General features: G+C 39.3%; 1 protein-coding gene across 1 annotated transcript; it reads right to left on the bottom strand.

Annotated features, from left to right (window-relative positions):
- Positions 1-1,580: 1,580 nt before the first annotated feature.
- Positions 1,581-14,439, bottom strand: crfb16 (cytokine receptor family member B16). Its single transcript, XM_015361560.2, has 7 exons — positions 14,252-14,439; positions 10,264-10,396; positions 9,322-9,512; positions 9,022-9,146; positions 7,115-7,265; positions 6,046-6,185; positions 1,581-2,807 (listed from the first exon to the last, which is right to left on the bottom strand). The coding sequence occupies exons 1-7, from the start codon at positions 14,328-14,330 to the stop codon at positions 2,706-2,708; spliced, it is 921 nt and encodes a 306-aa protein (XP_015217046.1). The 5' UTR covers positions 14,331-14,439; the 3' UTR covers positions 1,581-2,705.
- Between the last annotated feature and the right edge of the window lie 8,363 nt (positions 14,440-22,802).

The raw sequence follows: 22,802 nt of genomic DNA, 5'->3' as shown, positions 1-22,802 counted from the left end.
GCTGATTTTGTCTTTTTTTTTTGCTGGAGCCAAGCCAATACACAGCAAATATATATGTGTGCCCCTCACGGAAAGCAATCTTCTGTAAACGTGAAGCATCTAAACAAAAACAATCTTGTGCCGTGTTGCCTATGTGGTAGTACGTTTACAATTTGAAATGGAGACCTCCCGGAAGCAACAAGCTGCTTTAACACGGTAAACCAGTCTTCTCATGCGTGACATTTGGTAATGAGGGAAGAAGGGAAATAATTGTAGTTCCCAATGTGTCGCTACTTTATTAATCTTATTTCAGCTAGCAGTTGTGTCCTGACAGTTCCCCTGCGTCCTTGTCTTTCATGTGGCACAGTTCCTTCGTAGAGTAGAAGAGTCAGTAAACTCAGCTGCATGCTGAAAACATGCCCCTGCTTCTTGAAAAGAAACAAAGTATTGATCAGAATTTGTGATGCTCACTGCACAACTTGGTTGAAAAGTTAGTTGCTATTCTTTTTTTTTTAGTTCAGTTTCTCCAGTGACCACGCCCCTTAAATTAGTACATTTGTCATTTCACACCTGAAACTGACTTACGCAGTTTGCAATAGTAAACTTGAACCAGCCTCTTAAAATATTCATGTAAATGTATTTATTGCTTAGATTGCCTGTGTAGATTTATATGCAGAACAGGAGCTATAAATTTTGGAGCTTGGATACATTCCCAGAGGAGTAGTCTTTGATGGTGTCAATCCACTTCAGAATGCTTTGAGTAACATTGCATCAGCAAAGGTACAAGAAAAGAAATACCTCTGAAATGTTTTTGTAAATGTACATTTTCAGTCAAGTTTATGGACCTTTGAAATATGAAAGTTGAAAAGGACTTATGGTTAGTTAATGAGCTAGTCTCAAACACCGTATGAGGTGATGATGGTCCAGTTCATCCTGCAATGCCACCTGCTGTTAGGAAAGATACATTGCAAAAACATCTGCTGTGAATGCACATTGCATACCGCATGAATATTTTTTAAACAAAGGTGGAATTTTCAAAGACATCTCAAAAAGCATTTTCCTTGCAATATATTCTTTATCTTGAGCTATTCCATTTGTATCTATGTATAAATACAGTCCCATAAGAGTTTGCATTTCAGCCTTTCTTCATCTCTAGTGGATCACTGGTGATTCAGACTTGGGGTTGTAAGTAATGAACAGAGAACATAAATGACAAGTTTATTTCCAGTCTGATCTTCCTGGACAATAAATACAAGTTGTTTATTTTAAAAAAGGTTTCATGATTAAAATGGTGCTAAGGTACTTGTTTTAAAATTCATGCCCAATGTGGACCCCAAAGTGTTTTCTTTCTGGATTAGTTTGCAGAGAAGTGTAATTTTCTTCATCTCTTGTTCTTCCTTAGGCAGTGATCTTTCAATGTATTTCCCACATGTTTTGAATGTTAAGAATGTGGTTCACACTACTTATCATATAACAGAAGAATAAATAAGAGGATATGAAAATATATGGAATTTATAGAATGGATGTAAGATGCAGGAAAGAAGCACATGAGAAGCACATGTTCTCCACACTGGGGGAGGGGAAAAAATAAAAATAAAAAGTTAAATGATCACATTTTTATTTTGAATGGAGAAAATAAACCAGATAGAGCAATAACATAATACCCTGTAAAAGTTTTAACCCTCGGATTTATGTCTGGAAAGTGCAAGATCAAAGGTAAGGGAAATAAATGTCTAAATAGTGGACAGTAAACATGTGAAATGAGAATTGTCTACTGAGATCATTTGTGTTTTCTCTCGATTTTACAGAAGCACTGTAAGAAGAGCATTTGAAACTGGCACTTATTTGCCTAAAGGTTGTGAGTTTGAGACAGAAAGTAGGCAGAGGACGTCTTTAGATCAATTATCTAGCAATCAAATGAGCTACTGTAGATGACCTCCTCTTATTGTTACCCTTTTCTTATGTCCTTGCAATGTTTGAAAAGGAATTGCTTAATGTTATGGAACGTTAAAATCCATTTTGAATCATGAAGTCCTGCTACAGAACATCATGCTGGACTATCGGGACTCAGCGCAATCAGTATATTTAACATTTTCTCATCTTTGGCCCTGGCCTGGGAATTATATTGTTAAATAATTAATCATGAATACTGAAGTTTCTGAGTAAAAAGTCCAAGATAGTCAGGTATCCAAATTCTGTGCATCCTGGGTACAGAAACAGATCATGTCAAGCATTCAATGTGTTTTGGCTCAAACTGTCTTTGAAATAACCCTGAGATATGAGAAAATAGATAATTTAATGTGATAAATAAATACTTTTTAATAATTTTGGTTTCAGAGTCTCAAGAGTTCTCGAATGATCTTAACACTGGAAAAAGTCAGGGTGCTTGCAATCACACTATTGTGCAGTAAAAAGTCCTTTAAAAGTTCCCTAGTCCAGCTTCGATTCCATTGAACTGGGCAGTTACTGGATAAATGCTACCTTAGGAGCAATACATCGCAAGCTTGGTCCAACAGGAAAATCAGAGTGTTTGCTCAGTCACTCCTGCTGTAGATGAGTTCCCAAATAGTGTCCTGGGAACTGTGTCCAGATGTCCCCCTTTTTTGTGCAGTATGAATAAGTAAATGAAGGGTATGTCTCAAGTGCCATTGGCCAAGTGGTGTGCTCCTTTTAATTCTTCCTGCCTTGTTCTGTTCCTCTTCCTTTTGGCCTCTGAGTCCTGTATTTCAGCCTTCCTCAGCAGGCAGGACAAGGATGGCATCACAGACTTCACTGGGCCTATTGCTGCTGTGCTGTGTTTTCACCTTGTAGTCTAGCAGGTCCTGCAACTGAAAACACGAGAGTTGTCACCCTCCACTGGTTCTAACAATCTGTTCTTGACAGGTACAGTCCCAGGCAGGCAACAGATGTCTGAAGGTGCAACAGGCTTATGACACAGCATTTTTTAGGAGGTCTAGTGATTCTTTTCTCATGCCTTTGTGTTTATTCCATTGAAAATCCCCTCACTGTGTTTCATGTTGATGCTAAACAAACATTTCACAGATTCTATGAGAATTTTCCCAACAGCCATCTAAGCCTGCCTCATTGAGGCATCCATTGTCATAGTTTAGAACACAGTAAATGAGTATTATGCACAGTTAGCTTTACAATTCAACTAAGATCTCAGTTGGAGGACATATATAAACTGTAGTACAAAAGCCACTGTTATAACTTCCCCATTTAATCATACATTTGATTTTCTTTGTGAAAAATATCTTTGTTCTCACTCTTTTTATCTTTGGCCTCGAATGTTTTGCTCACATACCAGAAAAAATAAGTAACCTCAAGGGCAAAATCATGTGGAGCTCTCAATGGTGGGCAGTGCATGGTTGGCTCAAGAAAAATGAAAAACGAGACAGACCTCCATCACCTCCTTATGCCAAAACTGCACAGATTCCCCCCCGAATGTTAATTGATGAAACCAGTGAAATGTGCAGTTCAGTCCCAGAGTAAAGCCTCCTTGATCGAAGCTGAAATCTTTCATTTATTACAGAAACCCCATGAAAACCCTCAACGGGTGATTCACATAGCTTGCAGTTTAGTACTTTAGTTTGGTGTACTTGTTTTTTGGTTTTGTGGAAAATTGCTAGACTGGTTTTAATCAATTTAATCTATCATCCGTGCTTTCAGTCTCTAGTTTAGCAGAGTAAACACGTTTACCTTGAGAATTAAGATGAAATCGCTCCTGGTATTTCTTTGTGTTCTAATAAGAGAGCAGGATGTAGCTTCCTTATAAGACAGCTTTTTCTTTGTTTCTTTCTCTTTCTTAAATTTACAAACCTCAGTACAGTTGCTAGTTGCTGTCAAAGTATTGAACCTCAAATTAAAAGCATAAGGCCGTTTCTGTCATGCCCTCTGCAGCCAGAGGGCGCTCCTACTCTGTCCTGTCCCTAGTTTCCTGTCCTTTGTTCTCCTTCCGGTCTCTCTATCTCTGGGGCTATATATTTCCGGGTCACTTATTCTGCTTCGCTCAGTATTGACGTTCGGATGTCCTGAGACCCGCCTTGCACCAGGTCGCCGCTCCGTTCGTGACCTGAGGACATAGGTCTCTATACGGCCCTCCCGAACTCTTTGCACTGCTGAGCCTGGGCTAACCCCCTCATTCCGCCGCTTCGCATAGGGTCTTTTTCGCTCTCCTGCCTCTCCATGGTTTGTCCCTTCCAACATCCGTGACAGTTTCAGGGTCTGATTTTCAGAATTATCGTATTTCTATCTAAATATATCCAGGAAAGATTAATCTCTAAAGACTGTTGGCATGTGGAATAGGTGGAAATCTTTGGGAGTAAGAGATCTGGAGTAACTGGTTAGTCAGCCTTTTCCAGAGATGGTCTGCAGGCCAGATGCTGAGGGATTGAGGTTCTAGTGCAGTCTGGAGTAGAAAAGGTTTGGGTACAAGCCCTACAGAGTATTAAAAGTTGGTGTCTGATAGATTCCAATTATTGGACACCAATTTGGATTCTGACTGCCCAGACATGAAGGGCAAACTGAGTGAGTCCTGGGGCACCACAGTACACATTCCTATCCAGAAGATGGTTAGAGCATAGTCTGTGTACTAAGTCACAAGGAGACCTATTTGATTTCTTCCCTGCCTGGTGCTCAGATATCAATACTTGGCTAGAGCTAGGGGGAATCCAATCGTCACGATCCATATTCTCACCACATTAGTACCACATGCTATTCCAGGACTTCAGATATACAAAGATTAATCAAGGGAATGGAATCCTGGAGTAGAGAAGAAGGATCTAGGTTTTTGGAGCACTGGGCTTCTAATTAGAACAGAGGGTCTAGGCAGAATGCTCTACAGTTCAATCAAGAGTGAGAGAATGCATTGGGTTGAGCAAGGTGATTGTGAATTATTTAACAGGGATCAGGGGGTTACAGAAATGTAGCATTCAGAGAGTGATGGAGATGAATTTAATATAAGCAGGGGTGGATTGTTCAGATGAAACATGAAAGACTGATGAGGCAGTGCCTTAGCACATATAAAAAATGGCAGAGCAGTAGAAAAATCAAATATACTGTAGATAGCACTGATACTTCTGCTTTTTTTTACAGTTTGAAAATGTGAATAGACGTCCAAGACGTTTAGTCACAGCAGTCAGTTGTGATGATGATTCAGACCTATTCCATACAGCATGAAGTCATATTGGGGTGTTTCAATTGTCCTCGCAGACTAATATTAACCATTTTGGAAGCACAGATGCTGAAGGTGAAGGGGATGATATAGTAAATGATGACTTTGTCACTCAAACTGTCAGAGGAGCAACAAAGAAAAGGTGCTACATAAGCCTTTCTTTTTAGTTGATCATGGTACAGTAAGAAACACAATCACCTTTAAGGTGTATGTCAGACTTAGAAGCACAGAGCTTAAGTAAAAGGTTTATGATTCTAAGAAGGAAAGCTTTAAGAGAATGAGGCAGCTTAAGACACATTTGAAAAGCTTGGCTAAATGTCAAAAACACAGATATACTATAGACAGAAATCGTCCTAAAGGTTAGCAAATTTGTGGTCTGGAAAACATTGGCCTTAAAAACATGTAAATGAGGAAAATTGTCTATACCCCACAGATCTATAGCCCACACGGAAACATGTTTTGTCCTCTCTATGGACCGAGAGAACCAAAAGTAAAGCCAAGTTCAATATTACAACAGAAAGAGACCAGTATAGGAAAAGCAAAGTGTGTTAGAGACAGATATGAGTCTGCTACAGATGAGCAGGGCTTTGCAGATATTTTTTAATGATATATTTTTTTACAAAGTCATTTGTATAAAGGAACAAAAGGTTCATTTTAAATTTAAATATATGTTGTAGAGTATATGAAGTGCTTGAGAACATTTGTACGTAGGTCAAACAGGGATAGAAAATCACTTTGTCAGTTTTGTCTCCTGGAGGCCTCTCCGTTACAGAATAAACCTCTTTTCAAAACTTCCCTGAACTGCACCATGACCTTTGGCATCCTCTACAATTTCCTTTATCTATTTTCTTTTTTTTTTCCATGTCAGAAACAAAAAATCACACTCAGCTCACCAGGACATCTGGCAGGGGTTCCTTCGGGCAGCAGGCGGACTGGAGGACAGAGTAATACTTCCGCAGGGAGATGAGCAGCAGGAGAGCCAGGAAAATAGAGGTGCATAAGACTGTGGGCAGCAGCCACTGAGGTACTGGACCTTTCAAGGGAGACACTGGAATTAACCCATCTGCAGAGTGTTTTCAGTTCGTGTGCAAGAAAGCTATGTTTCCTTCAAGCTTTCCATTAGAGCTCCACCATCTATCCACCTGTGTGAGCCACTGTGTGCAAGTTATGACTGGCACTTCACTAACAATCCACTTTCGCTTTGAAGATTTTTGGACGTGTAACAGCATAGGCCGTGGAACATAGCTGAGATTCCTGTGTTACTGCCAAGCTCTGAGACCAGGGAGGAGATTGCGTAATTGATTTTCAACTCCATGCCAAGGCAAAGCCTTCTTAATCCAGCTTCTGTCATTATTTTGAAGCCGCCCTTACAAAAGAATTAGGTTAGGTCAACTTGCAAAACCTGACAAAAGTATGTTTCTGAAAGTGTTTTTCACAGGTAATATTGTGATTCATATTTTGTGTTACTATTTATCAGAACTGTTCTTTCTTATGTGGCACCAAACAGTGTAATGTACAGTATACGGAGCACAAACCCGTACAGTACACCAAATGTGGCAATGGGTTTGAACACCTGTAATTCTTATTGTCACAGTTGCTGCTGCTGCTTCTGTGCAAAAGTTCACTGCCGGCACACATTCCAGACTTTCTGCTGCTTTAGGAGGATAAAATATGCATGCAAGTCATTTTAAATTCTGTTCTCAATGTGTTAAACATTGTAGATGCTTTTATTAAACCTGGTAGTAAAATGTTAAATTTACTGTTTTGAGATCTGGGAAGAGCGGTGAATGCAAATAAAGTGGAACCATTGAAAGACACTATATAAAATAAAAAACACAGTTACTGATTAGTCAACTTTGTAAATTAAGCACACTGTTATCTCCTTGATGAATAATAAGCTTGACACTTATCTGGTAGCTGTAAAATTATATTCTTGCCCACTTCTGGAAGGCAGGTACTCACTAGGAACGAAGTAGCACTGTGGGTTTGTAGATTCACTCTTCTTATTGATTGACTCTGCAAAGGCTAATGCTCTGAGACAGTACATGACTCCCTCCTCAATGTTGACAATATGAAAAGGGTTTTCCTCTGAAGTGATGGTTTTTTGGAACACCTACATTGTAATTGCAAAAGAACAACCCATTTAGCTTCATTGCTTAATCTGCTTAATCTATAAAATTCCTCAACCAGATATACAGGATGATTTATACATCATGTAACATTTCCAAAGCATCATAAAAACCAATCTGTAAGTGATGCAAATTTTCATTTTCAAATAAGTAGCAATGATAACAAAGTGAGGTCACCACCATAGGTCCACAGGTTCATTTAGACAGAAAGAGCATGGCAGTAACGAGAGTGACTCTGTCCACTTTCCCCAGGGCTGGGGTGTCCCAGGTGCCTGTGCACCAGTGTCTGCCATCAGTGATGAATGCCCTTGAATCTGTTGAAGTTTTCGCATTTCAGCATTCCCTATGCCAGCGTGGTTAGTGAAAGTCTCAAGACTCCTCAAGCTGATCCTAACACTCCTGAGAGGTCTGGAAGTGTTCACGTAAAAATATTTATTGTTCTGTTGTTATTATTTATTATGTTTGGAATGTACAGTACTCTCTAAATTGTGTGGTCATGTCTGTTGTACTGTGTATGTCCCGAAAGATCAGCTGGATTAAGAATTCCATTGTATGTGTACATACTGTACAGTATGGCAATAAATTACTCTCTACTCTCTACTCTCTATGCTACCTGTTTCCTAACATAATGTAAAAAGGAATGAAAAGGAAAAAAATGATGGGAGGTAAAACCTTATGTGAAAGAAAGAGGTTATCGGGCAATAACCAAGAGTATGTAAGTACTGTGTTGAAAATATTAGAGTTTGTACCTGAGAAGGCCTGTCTGTGTGATAATAAAAGCAACCATGCTGAGGTAGCTGTTTGTTTTTCTAGCAGGCAAGTGAAAAAGATTGCAAAAGAAACACAAGATCCAGTGTTAACAGTACAAACAAAAAGCATCCGTCCTGGAACATGTGGACAGGGTACAGGGTTTCTCTAGTAGAAGGATTGGCATTCCAAAAGCAGTTCTGTGACTTTATGAGAGACTGAGCTGCTTACAATGTTGTAGATGGCAGAGTTTAGCTAGAAGAGGGCATTTGTATCCTGAACAGTTAGTTATATCTTAAGAGCGCTGGTGAAAATGTCCATTGCCAATTGACCAAATGTGAAACCTGCATCATGACAGGATAAGGCATCCCTTAACAGCACAGAGATTGCGTTGTTTTTTATATCTCTATAAATGCTTGGTATTTTGATAATGGTAATTACTTTATGGCTGAGATCCACATTTTCCCATGTTTTTGGTTTAATAAATGATTGATAGGATAAAAATCTCTTCACACAAGATTTTGTTAGCTATTGTATTTTTTATGGGCTCAGGTCTCACAAACTACCTGGTTAGAGTGGGTACTGTGGGTAGGCCTGTCACCTTGCTGTTTTGTATTCATTCAGCATTTGTGAAGTTCAATAACCTTTCATTTTCACCTTCTGACTTTCAGCGTGTGATGTTCGAACAGGGCTGTGCTCCTGTGCATCACTGTGTGCACTAACTGTGCTGAGAGAATAAACTGACAGGAAATGTAATCTGTATGCATGAAATGAGCACATGGTCAGAGGATCTTAAAATCTTCCATGTTTCTACTATGGATGGACTATTGCTGCAAACTTTTCAACTAAAATAATCGTATGTCTTTTAAAATCATACAATCAAAAGAACATTACTTTTTTTTCCAGTAAGACATACGTGGACAAATGAAACACTGTGAGAGTTTCGATTGTTCAAAAAATGTTTTGCTTTCTAGAAAAGAAATCGATACTTACTTTACTTTCTTTTCCCTTTTTCCAGTAGTTAAGGATGACATCAATGGATTTGGGAATTTCTGCAAAGGTTACCCTAATGAACTCCCTTGCAGCAGTCACTGTCATTGTGGGTGTGGTCAGTTTTGCTACCGAAGAATCAGACAAATATATCAGACCAAAATAGAGAGATCTGCCAACAGTATTTTCAGCACTGAATCTAAATTTAAGCAAATGTATATGCTGGTATTGGAAATGGTTCTTCATTAGTGTTGAAAAATTTTGCAGTGATTTTCTTTTTTTTTCTCCTTAGCTGTTACTCACTTTGCCTGCTGTTGAAGAGCTGTCTGATTGACGCCCAGTCTGATCTCTGACCCCCCTTCTGTGCGTGAACCCTGATATTATAGTCAACATTACAGGCAATGTAGTCAGTCATGTCGCAGGTGCTGTGGGCAATCAGCTGGCACTCAAACACGTCTTCCCAGCTCCCATTTCTGTACAGCAACTCAAATTCCCTGCCACAACCACCAGAAAACAATGCACGTGTTAAAAATGATGAGCAAGTGTCTCTCCGGCTATGTCTGACTCATTTTGGACAGTAAATGTCAAGTGTTACATTCTCTGCATTCAGAAAGGAGCAATACTCTTGAAGCAATACAGCTAAAAGCTTGTGTATTCTGCCTTTGGGTAAACTATGGGCAAATTCATAATTCCATCCATTTTCTAACCTCTTCTTCCAATTCAGTGTCTTGGGAATGCTGGAGCCCGTCCCAACAAGACACGGGCACAAGGTAGGGTACATCATGGACAGAATACCAATCCATGGCAGGGAAGACACAGACACAAACACACACTCACACACTGGGGCCAGTTTTACCAGAAACCAATTAATTTACCAGTATGTTTTTGGACTGTGAGGGAGAACATACTGTATAAACTCTTCGCAAACGGGAACCCAGATCTGCAATTCAACCCATGGCCCTAGTGCTGTGAGGTAGCATTGCTATCCATTGTATCTCTGTGCTGCACCCTTTGAGCAAATTCCATTGCAAATATGGCCTAAGTGACATTGAGTCACAGGTGAATATGTGAATACTCTAGGTGTGGAAATCAGGGCAGCTGAGACACAAGTGAATATTTGACTCAGGTGTGGAAATCAGTGCAACTGAGACAGAAGTGAATACGTAACTACAGTAGGTGTGAAAATCAGGGCAGCTGAGACACAGGTGAATACGTGACTCTAGGTGTGGAATCAGGGCAGCTTACCCTTGGAACTGCACTGAATAGCTGACAAGGCCAAAGGACGCAGGCAAGGGGCTCCACTTCAGGAAGTGCTTCATATTGGTCGATTCAACCTCAACATTTTGAGGAGGAGGCAGTTTCTCAATACCTGGGGATACTGCATTAAAACAGACTCAAATTAACACATGCATTATCCTGTTCCCACACAGTTTACATGTCCTTTCAGAATGAATCCTTTGTGAGGAACATTGTCAGAAGTCTTCTAAAAATATAAATACACCTTATCAATATGCTTAGTATTAATTTCTGATGTTACTTGTGTAAAAAGTGAATCCATGCTATATCCTTGATATTTGTTTCCATAAACTGTAGGTAAATCTCTAGTTTAAGTTTTGTTAGTTTATTGTTTCTATAACCTTCCATGTGTCCAAAATCAGACTTCTGGTTTTGTCACCATTCTTATAAAGGGCACTACATTAGCAATTCTACCGTCCCTGGGTGCAACTGCTGTCTTCACCCTGTTGTTGGAAGAGTTCCCTCAGTGGCTTCTGAGTAACATCTTGTTTCCTTAAGTAAAATTAGCAGGATACCATTAGGTCCTGAGAATAGTGTATATTAATCCTGAGCGTTTCTAGTACCCTCCACACATCTGCCTCTTCTATGTTCATAATATTTAATACAAAACCTTGTTACACTGCATGAGGCATGCTGACGTTTTCATTGTGGAATGAGTGAAATTCTCATTTACTACAGTACATCAGCTTATCCTCTTTCAATGTTTAGAGGTTGCCAATTTTCTCCCAGAGACATTTGACTATATTCTTTATGGTTATTTACTATTGAAATACTGAAAGAACTTTTTGTCATTTATTTTAGCCTCTACTGCAAGATTACAGTTCCGTATGCATTATAATGGATCTGTGACTGGAGTGAGTAACATAGTGTGACTCAAGCTGTAAGCCATTTCATAACATTCCTGAGCGATATATTTTCTCATTCAAAAATAATCAGAAAATAACCAGTTGTTAAAACAACAAGTTGAGAATGCCAAAAAGAAAACAAAGAGAAACAACCGATAAAGCTATTCCTGTGAAATGCTACATTTATTTTGGAAATGTGATTATGCGACTTTCAGATAAGCTCATTAGCCCCATTGTTTTTAAGCTTAACGACCATAAGCAGGTTGCACAGCTGTTACGAAGCATCAAAAGTCCTATGGCTCAGACATTGCTGGTTTGGTGCACCAAGTCTCCAATGGTCCTGGATCTGACACATTTGTTCTGTTTGCTGGCTTCTTGATTCATTGAGAAAGGAATCTTGGACAGGCAATTAATATGTACAGGTGAACCTAGGTACAATTATGCTGCCCTCTTGTTTATGTTGGATAAAAAAAGAACAGTAGTGCTTGAGCAATATTAAATCTGGGCTCTTCTCAGGGGTCAAGATGGAAAACCTGTATAACAGGTCTGAGCTCTCATTGTGAAATTATAAAAGCAGAACTCATTACCTCAACTGACATTCCTGAATTCTGTCTTCGATGTCAGAAATTTATTTTGTTTCTCTTTGTGAATGGTTTCTTGCTGTAGTTTATTTTACTTTTGTTCTTTTTTCATTGTTTTTTAGACCTTTTCCCCAAACAAGCTGCCCTTGCCCAAAGGGTAAAATAAGAGTTGATAAAAAGGTAAACAGGAAGAGTAGAGACACCACTTATAATGAGGCATTTTTTTAAACAACAAGAATGCGAAATGAAAGACGATACCTAGCAACCGTGACTTGAAGTGTTTCAGAAGTGTAATTGTGCCTCTGCTGCTATACTATCATCACTTGGAGTGCTCAGAGAGCCAGAAGACCTACAGGCAAACAAATCAATCTTTAAAACGCGACCTAAGTTTACAAGAGAATCTCTCCGGGCCAGGTTTTCTTTATTATACCTTTGTGTCCGTAGGGAAATAAGTTCATTTAATTTTATGTTTAGTTTTCATGGGGCATAGTTCTTCATTCGTAAGGAGCCTACAAATAAAGTAAAGACTATTCACAGCATGCAGACAGGATCGGAGAGTAGATCTAAGGACTGCTCGCTGGGAGAACAGGAGCAGCCGGCAGGGTCTGTGATAACCGAGAGTGACACACTCATTTCAAAATAATCCAAGGCAGAGGAGATTCCCTAATACGCCATGCTTCTACTACACATAAAGTTATTACACATAGGCTGTGTAAAGAAAAGTACTGCTAGAGGATTCTAGGAGCTAATCAGCATAAATTTAGAAAAAGTAGATATTGCTTAGATAAGGTTAGAATTATTTGAAGTAAAAATGATGGTATATCTGGGTTTTCTGAGTACTTTTGATAAAGGTCCCCATAAAAGATTAATTCTCAAATGCAAGTGGTGGTCACTACCAAACACCTGGCTGTGTTTTTTAGTGAAGACTAGAACAGAGTATTACATAACCTACAAATATAAGATGGGACACAGCGAGCTTGAAGAAGCTAAAGACAATAGTTAACAATATGTTAAAACTATGACTTTTTACAAATGTGAATATTGTGCACAATTTATATATCATTTACAAAAAAAGATATTGCTACTTTGGAATCAGTTCAGTAAAATCAGAGTTCAGAGTGATTCAGTAAAATTCAGTGTAGAAAGGAATGTCCTAAACTGGAACTGGCTAAACTGAGCATCAAGCTATGGCGTTTTACCTTTTCCAGGTAAGTTGTGCCATTATCCCCCTAAAGACACAATAGTGTGTAAGTGTAAGTGCTTACACTTACACAATTTAGCAAGTAAAGGCGTGTGGTCATATTTTTTCTATGTAAGGAATGTAGCCATTTATCTAGAAGCAACAAATGTAAACACTCAGTTGCTATTGTCCTGGATTTTGACTTCATTATTATAAGTTATTAAAGTTTTTTTACTAAGTTGTTTATGTCATACCTGCAAAGGAACAAGTAATAGATTTATTCCATGCTGAAAAAAAGAAGAATTTTGAGCAGGAGCTCACACCTGAAGAAGGGTCCATGGCTGAAACGTTGTGTTTTCTTTCTTTTTTTTCAGCATGGAATAAACCTATTACTTGTTCCTTTGCAGCCTACACATGCTGACGCAGCTACCCACCTGAACTATGTCATACCGGTTTTAGTTCTCAGAACTCTCAGTACCTGCCCATTACTTAACAATACGGAATTGTTAAAAACTCTTTAAACTGCTGTTCCAAGCCACTTTAAGTCTACTTTTAATAATAATGAATTAATAAAGAAAACAATAGGACCATTATTACCATGATTGATCATGAATCATGTCATGAGAGGAGTAAAATAATATAATGAGCTCCAAACACACATTCCTTTCTATTTTAAATACTTTGTGTAACACCCAATTGACCACGTGTGAGCTGCATGTGAGTTTTTCTATTCTCTATACAATTTTACTATGCATACTGGTCATTTACATTAATCAGTCTTGACACATTCCTGCTTATTTTGCTTTGTCCTTTGTTTAAAAAGTATACAAAATAATATTTATGGTCCTGATAATACTTTGATAAACTGTTGTACAGAAACACAATTTTGCTAACTTCTGCTCAAACATTTAAAACCTCTACAAGAGAGCATTTTTAAGTGAGGCAAAGATTTCCTGCAAGATACCCTGCATCTTTAGCCAACATATTACAGTTTTTTTGTGGAAAAATACGTTTTAAAGAAAATGTGGTAAAGCAAAGTGAAATCATGGTAAAGATACACAGATCCTGTAAAGCATGCTATAAACTATGAGAGATGATGGAAAAGTAAATGTATTGCCCACGTAAGGCAGAGCCAGAAAAGGGCGACTGTTCATTCCCTGCTGAAAGGTAAAGAAAAGAAACACAACGTTTTGGCTGCAGAGCCTTCTTCAGGTGTGCGGGAGAGAGAGAGGGAAAGCAGCAGATCAATAAGGCACAGGAGAGCAAAGCCAGAGAAACACAGTGTGATCCGAGGAGCCTGCTCTTTACTCTGAGCCGCGGTAGAGACCTACCAGCCAGTATGTGAGATGTGAGCATCAGCAGGTACAGGGGGCTGCTTTGTGCTGCTGCCAGAGTCTCCCTCAGCACCATTCTCTAGCGCTGTGTGAACCTGCAGGCAGGCATGTTCTCCAGCGCCAGTGAGGCCTCTTGCTCCCCGTGCGGCTTCATGCCAAGTAAAGTACAGGGTGGCTGGCGAGGCAGTGACAGCTCACGTTCCTTCCTGCCACCTGTTCTTCCTGTTTTCTTTGGTTTGATCTGGTTTGTTTGGGGCTGCGCTTTCTCTCTCACACGCCCGCTGTCGGCCTCTCTTCCTGTGCCTGTGTGTTTGATGTGCCCCATCGTGAAAGATAGTTTCAAGGAGTTTCAGACATAAGCGAGCGGTGTACGCGAGAGTCCAAGGCAGTCCAAGACACGGTGGGGGTGAAAGAAGTCACAGTGAGGCTGTGAAAGAAGTTTAATTACAGACAGGCTTTTCCGGAAAGCGAGACAGGTGTCCAAAATGTACACTTGCTAAGCTCAGAATATAATCATTTTCGGGCATTTTGGTACACTTCAAATGCCATGACCTATCATAAAAATGACATTAATGAGAGAGAAACTCCTGAGCATATTTAGGACCAGTGTGAAGATTACCACCTTTAGTACGTAACGCTTTTTCACACAGCGAATTTTCTCTGCAAACAGTCCACACAGCAGGTGTCTGTCTCTCTGCTTCAGCAGAAGCAAATTGAAAATGAACCCTTTCACAAAAACAATTCAAGCTATAGAACACAATGGCAAAATGAATGAATCAATCGAGGAATAAAAGAGCAAACACTTAAACATACTATATACTCTTGTTCTGTAGACCCTGGGATTAGCTGTGATGTTTACATCCATTGTTATCAGCAGTATGAATGAATTTGTATGTTGACATAATTCAAAACCTGTACATTTTTAGGAGCAGCAAGAATCCATCATGTACAGCAGTACAAACCGAACATAATCTTTTGCCATAATAATTCATCTTAACACGATTAATAATACAAGACACAGAGATAACATATAAATAATACAAGATACAGAGATAACAGTACTGTAGTGTTATAATAATAATTGCTTACACATATATAGCACTTTTCTGGACACTCCACTCAAAGCGCTTTACAGGTAATGGGGACTCCCCTCCACACCACCAATGTGCAGCCCCACCTGGATGATGTGACAGCAGCCATAGTGCGCCAGAACGCTCACCACACATCAGCTATCAGTGGGGAGGAGAGCAGAGTAATGTAGCCAGTTTATAGAGGGGGATTATTAGGAGGCATGGAAAATTCGGCCAGGACCCCAGGGTTACACCCCTACTCTTTTTGAGAAACACCCTGGGATTTTTAATGACCACAGAAAGTCAGGACCTCGGTTTTACGTCTCATCCGAGGGACAACACCTGTTTACAGTATAGTGTCCCCACCACTATACTGGGGCATTAGGACCCACATGGACCACAGGGTGAGCGCCCCCTGCTGGCCCCACTAACACCTCTTCCAGCAGCAACCTTAGTTTTTCCCAGGAGGTCTCTCATCCAGGTACTGACCAGGCTCACACCTGCTTAGCTTCAGTGGGTTGCCAGTTGTGAGTTGCAGGGTGATATGGCTGCTGGCTACAGTGTTGATATGACTCATATAGTCTCTTAAGGTCCAGTCTACAATACGACAGTATGGTGGATAATTTTATTAATATAATTCCCTCATCACAACCTTCTATAGGATGAAGTGGGTGTGGATAACAGATGTCATTTAATTGAAGTAGACAAAATGACAGAGAGACAGGGAAATACAGGCATACAGAAATCAAAATTAATACGTTCCTTCCTCAATGACCTGAATCTTCCTGACCTTTCCTGGCTCCCAAAAAAAATGTTTTTTACTCCAACCTTACAATGACCCACCATTCCCAACTTTCCCATTGAGGCAAACCATGTTCAAAGCTAAAAATCAGTGCTACTACAGCCAGCCCAGTGGAGCCACTCAGTCAAACCAGTGACAGTACCTCTTTCCCCCAGCAGAGGGCAGGAGGTGATGGTCATACACAACTCAGAAAATTACCACAAAACAAATGAAGGATTTATCAGTCATGCGTTTACAGTAGGCTTGACCCAGTGCGTGGGGATTAGTATTGCTGCCACACAGCTCTTGTGCTCGATTTCATGTTTTTGTTACTGCGTGGAGTTTGCCTGTTTCCATGTGTTTATTTCAGGAGCTCCGGTTTCCTCATATCTTCCCACAAGACACACGTGATGGACTGGGGTCTTGTGGTGAAGGAAACAGAGTAGTAGCAGCAAAAGTAGTAGTATTGGAGCTGGAGAGTATCCCAGCAAGCATGGAGGGAAACACCCTGGATGAGATGCAAGTCCATCACAGGGCACACCCAGATACAAAACAAAACACGCACACACTCACTGTTTTACCAGAAGCAAGTGCACTTAACAGTATGTCTTTGGAGTGTGAGAGGAAACTAGAGCAATTGGTAGAAACCCATGTGAACACAGGGAGAACATAAAAACTCCACACTGATAGCACAGCAGGTCAGGAATTGAACCCAGGGCACCAGCAATACAATCTCCCGAATAATAATAATAATAATAATAATAATAATAATAATAATAATAATAAAGGAATTTGCAAGAGGTGGAGAAAGTAGTAGAGTAGTATCTGCAGTGGCTCTCTTTGATCAGTTCTCATTATACATACCAAGAGAACACAGGTCTAATCATTTAGTCAGCCTGCTTTAAGGTTTATCAGTTAGAACAGGGAAAACAGTTGGGTTATAATTGTCTTTGGACTGAAGGGAGAAGCAGGTTTGCTCTCCTTTAGTGAAAGGAAAAGCCAGGTTAGAGTTCTGGTTAATAATAATAATTGCTTACACTTATATAGCAGTTTTCTGGACTTTCCACTCAAAGCGCTTTACAGGCAATGGGAATCTCCACCATTACCACCAATGTCCAGCATCCACCTGGATGGGGAATCTTTTGTCGGGTTACAACTACAGGGGGATTCTGTGAGGCAAAACAGGTTAGGGATCAAGTCGGGGTCAGAAGCTTTTTACATCAAGACAAATCCAGCTTCCACTCTTAGTTTCTGACTGTTAAAGGCAGATTTCCTCATTATTGTTATGTTTAATTATTCTTTCCTATTACAGTAAGCCATATCTTCCTCTCTGGTCTTAAAATGTTTACTCGGCATAAGTAAAGCATACTGTATGACTACCGACTTATCAAGATAAGCCTCTTTGTGGCAACATTTGTACTGTTTTTAAGTTTTTCCTAAGAAAAAAGAATGATGTTTCTTGACAGCACACAGTTCTTTCTAGAAGATTGTAGTCATTATCCTGCTGTGAATTGTCAGGTGGCACTAAGCACTGAAATCTTCCTATTCAATCTGTTGCCTATTTAAAAAATACAATGTAGTTCCTGCTAAAACCACTTTCTCTCAGTGCTTGCAGGGAGCTTCGATATTGAATTGCCAATAACAAAAACGCAAGATGGCACATGCCTGGGAGGATAATCAGGACGATCATAATAATCGTAAGAGTGGAATGAGAGAAGGAGCAAGGATGGAAAGACAAGTGAATGAATCCAGCTGTCTGGCCTGTGAAAAGAAGAGCAACCTCATTTTTTGCTTTTCAGCAATGTGTGGTATGGGGACATGAAAGCTGAAGAATTCTGAAAAGCCCCAATCTTGCAATGCTTTGCTCGACATTAACCAAGAGAATTCAAACAATGGTCAAAGTTAAGCAGCTCTTCTATCATTTGATTCCACTGCTGCGGGTCACAGTTTTTGGCTTTAGGAACATTCTGTAATTGTCGTCTGATAGGCTATTACCAATTACTGTCCAATACTTTGTTGGCATGGTGGATCAATGGTTAGCATTGCTGCCTTGCAGCACTGGGGCCCTGGGTTCAATTTCTGTGGTCCTGTTTGTGTGGAGTTTGTATGTTCTCTCCATGTTTGTGTGGCTTTCCTCCCACAGTCCAAAGATTATTGGATAATTATTTTTTGGGAAGCTTTTTTTGTCTGTGGTTGACTTGCAATGGACTGGCATTCTATCCAGGGTGTTTCCCTGTGTATCCCCATCCTTCTGTGTGGGGTCTGCATGCTCCCTGGGACCTCCAGTTTCCACCCACTTTGCAGAGACATTCTGGATAGCTTACTTAACATCTGAATGTTGTATTGGAGTAAAATTTCATCCAGGGTGTAGGACTTCAGGATGACCATAAATCCTATCAGTGGCTAAGTGGCTTTCTGATACCGGATAAAATACTAAAAACAAAAAATGCTTTTAGTCTCTACCTTTCTTCACAGATAGAAAAAAGTTTTCAGACCTGTCATGTATTTTACATTATCTTTCTGTCAACCAATATGGAAGCTTTTACTGTTATTGTGTCTTCACCACCAGATGGTGCTTATTCAATAGGTAAGTGTAAAGTTTTTACTTACCCAAATGCTCCCTGAAAAATGCTTCTCTGTCTCCACAAACCTGCCTTCAATTTAGGATGAAATATGCTAAAATACATCTACAAAAGTACAAATATCTTTTTTATATGAAAAGTGTTGGACTTTGACTACAGGTAAATGTTATACAGACCAGCAAACAAAAAACATATTATATACAGTAAGAGTTTTTCATCTCACAAAAACATTTTTGAGAAGGGCCAATCAGAAATTAAAAGGCACAGGGAATACACAGCTCTGTACACAATTACACAGCTTGACTGGTGAAGCAAGCCACAAGGGAAATTCTCTGACCTCCATCATGTGACAGGCTCAGAGACTTTTTTGAATGGAACAAGTAATAGGTTTTCTTCCATGTTTCTTCTCTTTTAAGCATGGAATAAACCTATTACTTGTTCATCTGCAGCCTACGCATGCTGACGCAGCTACCCTCCTAAATGACTTTTTTGAATTTCTAGAATGTAATTTTCCAAAAAACTAAAGTTCTGTGGAGGATTTCCCCTTGTATAGCAGCTCCAGTTAGAGGGTTTGCCTGAAAGGTTTTCTTTCTTTGAAAAGGTTCTATCTAGCTCTTCTTCTAGAACGCACCAAGTTCATTTCACACATTTCTGAGAACAATAGTTTAATACTTAAAAAACCCATGACCATTCAAGAGTGGTAAAAACTGGAGTCCTTGCTACCAACAATGACTCCAAAAGATGTTAGTGCTCGACTGCTAATGCTAATTACTTTCACATTTTCGTTTTTTAACAAAAATACAAAATAGCTTAATTTTGGAGTCTTTCTCTGAACTTTAATCTATTGATGTATTTAACTTAAATATGAATGCAGCTTATAAAGTACTGTACTGTTAATTAGATATTATGTTTCGCTCAGTCTGCTCTTAGAAACTCAGAGAAACAGGTTCACTTCATTGTGTGTTTCTGATCTATACTGAGTGAGATCAGACTTTCAAGTTCTTGTACATTTTGTAAACTGTACATTTCAGAAAGCACTTCCAATCCAGCTTTGAATTTTTGGATTGTTAACTTTGGGTAATATAGTTTCTGAGATTTGGTGATTGTAGTTTATATTTAATTGTACTGGACAGCTGTAGCCTAACTATTAAAGAAAACCTTTTGACTTGGCCATTACCTTGAACAGATACTCTAATGCAATGGATACTGACGGACTGATAATGCGGTTTCATGTGACTTCTAAAAGTCATAAATGACAGCATGGGCATATTTAAAATAGACAATCATTTACTTTTGCTTGAGTCACTAGTTTCAAGGGAGAGCAGCCCTTTCAGAGCAAAGTGCAATGTCCACTGATAGCTGATAAGCTTTCATGGCAGATGGTGTATACAGTATGTGACCTGCCCATGGAAGAGCTCTTCTACAAGGAGGACGGCACTCTGTGGTTACAGAAAGGATCGATACATTCCCGAATGTAATGATCTGTTCCTGGATCCTCAATGATATAGGACATGGAGAGCATAAACCTTTGAAGCTTTGTGGCATGTCTATACTTCTGATCTAACACAAAGTTCCACTTTTCAAGGTGTTTCTGACATAGATCTATATGTTTTGCATCTCTCCATATTCATGCAAATGTGAAAGGGAAATAGACTGTGGATTGTCAATGCTGACCAGAGACCCTTCATTTCCATTTACACAGACAGGAGCCACCAAGATTGATTAGTGAAGGATCAATAATCCTCTGGAGCTATATGTAGGGACTTCCCGTCAGACCACTTCCAGTTAATGTGGGCTGAAATGTAATTTCCTCCACTAAATATGAAGAGTTTCCTGCTGGCATTAGAACACATAGCAGACTTTGACCTTTTTCATAAGCTCCCAATGCCAGCCCACTGACTCATAAAGTCATTACATAGTCTTGTCTTCTGTAATAAACAAACCTGAGCTGGCTCTCTGGCTCTTCGGTTCTTGTTTTTGAAGTTATTTCCATTTTATTTTGCAGTAAAGAGTTTTTCTGAGATATTTTCATGACCTGCGCATATACTGTATAAGACTATTGATCAACAAGCATATTTACGGTATAAGTAATAAAGTACACAATCTGGAATTTACCAACAGTCAACATCCTGTGTTTCAGAAAATAAGTTGCAATACATGTGTTATGGGTGTCCCTGATGTGTTATTGGTTTTCCTAATGTTAACCTTTATGTTAACACAATAAGTCATTCATTAATGGTACAATATGAACAGAGCTGTTTCTCTTGATGTGCAGGATCTGCCAAAGTCCACTAACCGTTACAACAATAAATGTTTGTATCCCTGGGAGGGGTTAAGGAGAGAACGTTGTAGCACAAACTGTGATATAAACGGTGCTACTTTTGTATTCTGCTTTCATACAGATTGTGTTGCTGCTTGTAAATGTATTTTTAATTTAACACTTTGCAGTGTTACAAGTTACAATTGATAATTTTCTACACTAGTAATCCAGAAAACAGAATGGCCGTCTAAGCAAGGAGGAAGAATTTACTAAACTAAGTTTTTTTTTAATTAGTTTGGATTGAGATCCAGCCAGATGCATTTGCAATGTCAAAATCGTGACAGTTGTAGTCTTAAACCTTCTTCAGCACTCTTCACACCTGCAAAAAATGTGAAATATGCATTTTTGTTAAAATAACAATACAACAACAGTAGGATCCTTTCTAATAACAATTGGCTATAATATAATTGTTTCTTGGCTAGGATATTATCAGATATAGTATCTTGGATGTTAGCCTTCTGCTTTTACAACACCTGCCAAACATTTCTTAATAATCTTTTCTCTTTAGGATCATAACTGTATACAACAACATACAACACCATGGAGGTGGTGGCTGAGAGGAGAATGCTGACCAAGCTCACAGCCATCATGAACAACACCTCTCATCCGCTTCATGGGACTGTTACTTGGCAGCGGAGCACTTTTAGCAACAGACTGCTCCAGCTACGGTGTTCAAGGGAACGTTTCCACAGGTCTTTCCTCCCGGCGGCTGTCAGGGTGTATAACGCTGCCCTAGGCTAGGACTGTTAGCCCTTCATTTGCTTGTCTATGGACAGCATGTTTGCTCCGTTGTACTTTTTGGACAATCAGTCTGTATAAACCTATGCACATTGTGCACATATTTTATTGTTTTTACAGTGACTATGATCATCACATTTTGCACACACCTATGTATTTTTTTTATTTATTTATTTTGTTTTCTTTTGTTTTATAACTATTCTGATGTCTGTTTTTGCTTGTCTTGGGCTGGACTGCTGTAACACGTCAATTTCCCTATGGGATTAATAAAGTATTATCTATCTTTACTGTAGCTGATTTAATTGCAGAAAGCATACCCTTCAATTACAAGTCTACATCAAAATGTGGTTCTGTTTAATGACCATATCCATGGGGAAATAAATTAAATACAGTAGCTATGGCAAAGCATTTGAATCTCTAAGCAGATTTTGAGAATGGGAAACTGACTAATTTTATGTTTTACAGAGGAAACACTAAACTGGGATATTTAATATTTAAATGGTTGCCAGTCACATTGAGGCATTAGTTTTATAGTTCACCCACTGGCAGAACAGTATGATCCTAACCTCATAATCCCGCCTGGCCTATAAATTAATAATGTTGATCAATAATTCACCAGTCATTAAAACTACGAATAGCCAAGAAACATTGGTTGTTCAGTGCCATGATATAATATTACTTCTATAAATCCAAAATATTGACTTTTTCACAATTTTCTTTTACTTTAAATTCATTTTTCTTTAAGAATGAAAAAACATAATTGGTGATAACATCCGAGAACCTTAAAATTCTTTGAAGAATGATGCTGTCTTCTCAACCTGGCATACTGTAGTTCTTACACACAATTGTCAAGCTCAGACAGGGTTGCAACCTGTGGTTGCCCAGAGCATTGCACCCGAAGCCGTGAGGACCACCTGTCTGTTCATCCAGCTCCCTTTCAATCAGGGACCCATCATCCAATCATTCCCTCCAGTAGCAATAGGCACATTTAAGTCCCAAAACCCCACTGGATCAGTGCTCTGACATGGAGATACCTAGAGCAGAGCAGTTCCCTTTG

This window comes from Lepisosteus oculatus, chromosome 13 (genome assembly GCF_040954835.1).
Source record: "Lepisosteus oculatus isolate fLepOcu1 chromosome 13, fLepOcu1.hap2, whole genome shotgun sequence".
Taxonomy (NCBI): domain Eukaryota; kingdom Metazoa; phylum Chordata; class Actinopteri; order Semionotiformes; family Lepisosteidae; genus Lepisosteus; species Lepisosteus oculatus.
Note: the sequence above shows the minus strand (reverse complement) of the source record. Positions and strands in the feature narration are given on the sequence as shown.